The sequence below is a fragment of the Vombatus ursinus genome, unplaced genomic scaffold, assembly GCF_900497805.2.
Source record: "Vombatus ursinus unplaced genomic scaffold, bare-nosed wombat genome assembly UNPS02014773.1, whole genome shotgun sequence".
Classification (NCBI taxonomy): Eukaryota; Metazoa; Chordata; class Mammalia; order Diprotodontia; family Vombatidae; genus Vombatus; species Vombatus ursinus.
The window spans coordinates 3,522,508-3,525,430 of NW_020954551.1; the positions used below are offsets into that span (position 1 = coordinate 3,522,508).

Below are 2,923 nucleotides of genomic sequence, written 5' to 3' on the forward strand. Positions count from 1 at the left end.
CCCCCCCAGGTGAGGGGCTCAGCTTCTTGAGCAGCATGCACGTAGAACTCGGGGCTTCCCCGGAACAGACTGAATGAACATACTGAACCGGTCTGTTTCAGCTGGAAAGCACATGGCCGCCTTAGCGATCACCTTTCCTCTCTGTATTGTTCTACAGCAGGTATTGGGAGTGAGTCCCAGGGGCGTTCCGGGGGGCTTTCATGTGTGGCTCTCCCCCTTGGAAAGGACATGAAAAGGAAAGCAGCTCAGTATAATAGAGAGAGTCCGGGAAGAAAGGCAGAGAGGGGCCATGCATGCGCATTGCTTTCCAGCACCTTTGAAGCTGGCCCGGGTGGCAGAAGCTGCTGCGCTATGTGCACTTGTCTGCCAGCAGGTGTTAGCTTTTTTCTGTTTAGTCACTAGGGTGGTAAACCTTATACTCTGCAGTTGGTGTCAGACAAGCTTTTAGAAGTTGGGAGAGTGGTCGAAAAAGAACAGAGGCGTCTCCTGAATTCTGACGTTTAAAAAAGAAATGCTCGCTTTAGAAAGAAGCCAAAATACACATTTTTACATAATGTTACTTCATGGGAGGCAGTATGATGTGCTAGATAGGGAATTGTACTTAGAGGCAGGAAGACTTGAGTTCAAATCCTGACTCGGGCACTTACTGGCTGTGTGACCCTTAACCTCTCTGTGCCGCAGTTTCCTCATCTATAAAACAAGAGCAGCTCTGGATCTGTGATCTCACATAATAGTTCCTGATGTGCATTTGGTAGGGGAAGTTTCCTGTCCAGGAGCCCCCAACACACATACCAGTGAACTCATGTATCTAAATGTTCCTACCCCCCCCCCCCCACTTCCCTTTTTTTCGTTTTTTTTTTCTTCCTTTGTATTTCTTAGGAATTCTTAGGACTACTTATTTTAATGTCTAAAGTTGAGGGGAGATCAAATTCTCCAAGCAGGGGGGAGGGGCCACGACATCCCCTATCACCATAACCTAGGAATAAATGCTGCAGCTCCCCTAAACAGCCTGACAAGACCTGACATGATGTCTGCAGAGACTGGCAAGCTTTCCTTGAGTGAAATGAACTGTGAAAGATTAGCTTGGTTGTAAACTCAGAGACCTTCAAGCCCGAACCAGTGAGATGCTCCATGAAACACATTCTCGAGCCACCCCCCGCCACCACTCGGCCTGGAAATGAGAGAAGTGTGGAAGAGTTCAGGCAAGCTCAGCTGTGGCCTTTCCCTCACGTTGAACTGGAGGTTGGCTGTGGAGTGGGTTCCCAGTGGTCCAGCCTGATTTCCTGCTCACAGCATGGCCCTGTCACAGTAATGCAGCTTTCTGGGAGGGGCCTTTCCTCCAGGACTGGGCTCTGCGTACACCCAGCCATTCATCTCAGACCCCAACAATTCAGTTACAGCCTTTTAGAGTTTTTTCTGTTTTATCGTCAACTTAAATATCAACAGACTGAAAAGAGGATCATCTGTGATTGTGTGAACTTCAGTCCTGTAGGTTTTAAAGATGTAGATTAAATTTAACGCAGTAATAACAGCCCTGCCCTGTTTATCTGGCTCCCTTCTTTGAGCTTTCTTAGCAGCATTTTTACATGTTTTCTTGACTCCCTTTTCTTTCTTTCCTTCTTTTTTTTAAAATTAATTAGTTTATTTTTAGTTTTCAACAATCACTTCTAAAAGCTTTTGAGTTTTAAATTTTTTTCCCACCTCCCTCCCCATCTTTCCTTCTTTATTTGTGTCACTGTCACCATCCACAAAGTCCTCCTTACATGCCCCCCCTTCCCCTCCACCTGCATCTTCAAATTACGTTTCTCCTTTGGCTTTACACTCTGTGCCCCATTCACAAAAATAATAAAAAGTGATTGGTTAGCCTCTATACCCTGTGAGTTAATTCTATCTTTTCAACAAAATTTCCTTCCTTATTTCTTTATTTCTTTAAAGGTGCCATTACGTCATTAGTTACTCAGACTCAAAACCTTAAAGTTATTTTTGATTCTTCCTTCTTCATTATACTCTGCTTTCAGTTCCCCCCTGGCAATTCTATTTCTTTTTTATTTTATTCTTCAGTTTTCAACATTCACTTTTATAAGATTTTGAGTTTCAGATTTTTTTCTCCCTCCCCAAGAGGGCATACAATCTGATATAGGCTATACATGTACAATCATATTAAACATATTTACACATTAGCCACGTTGTGAAAGAAGAATCAGAACAAAAGGGGAAAACCATGAGAAAGAAAAAACAACCAAAAAAGAGAAAATAATATGCTTTGATCTGCAGTCAGACTCCATCAGATCTTTCTCTGGATGTGTATAGCATTTTCCAACATGAGTCTTTTGGAATCGTCTTAGCTCATTGCATTGCTGAGAAAAGCTGAGTCTATCAAAGTCAGTCATCGGACAATGTGGCTGTTACTGTGTACAACGTTCTCCTGGTTCTACTCACTTCACTCAGTATCGGTCCATACAAGTCTTTCCAGATTTTTCTGAAGTCCTCCTGCTCGTCATTTTTTTTCTTTTTTTCTCATCATTTCTTATAGCACAATAGTATTCCATTACATTCATATACCACAACTTGTTCAGCCGTCCCCCAATTGATGGGCATCCCCTCAATTTCCACTGCTTTGCTACCACAAAAAGAGGTGCTTCAGTAAGCATTTTTAAGTACCTGCTATGTGCTAGGCAGTGTGCTAAGTGCTGGGTGTACCAAAAAAGACCAAAGACAGTCCATGCTCCCAAGGAGCTCCCAGGATAATGGGGGAGATCACATGCAAACAGCCCTATACGAACAAGTCACATAAAGGATAAAATGGAGATAATCAGCAGGGAGAGGGGGTTGGGAAGGGCGGCGGTTCTTAGCTGAGACTTGAAGTCAGGGAATCCAGGAGACAGTGATGAGGAGGGATCAAATTTCAGGCATGGGGGAGAAC

General features: G+C 43.7%; 1 protein-coding gene across 1 annotated transcript in view; it reads right to left on the reverse strand.

Moving 5' to 3' along the window:
* Positions 1-1,374, reverse strand: part of LOC114044280 (translation initiation factor IF-2-like) — a 16,938-nt gene extending 15,564 nt beyond the window's left edge. Inside the window, exons 1-2 of the mRNA XM_027863668.1 lie at positions 1,292-1,374; positions 1,118-1,171 (exon numbers count right to left, since the gene is read on the reverse strand). Coding sequence (XP_027719469.1) covers positions 1,118-1,171; positions 1,292-1,374 — 137 coding nt within the window. The remainder of the gene's footprint in view (positions 1-1,117; positions 1,172-1,291) is intronic.
* Between the last annotated feature and the right edge of the window lie 1,549 nt (positions 1,375-2,923).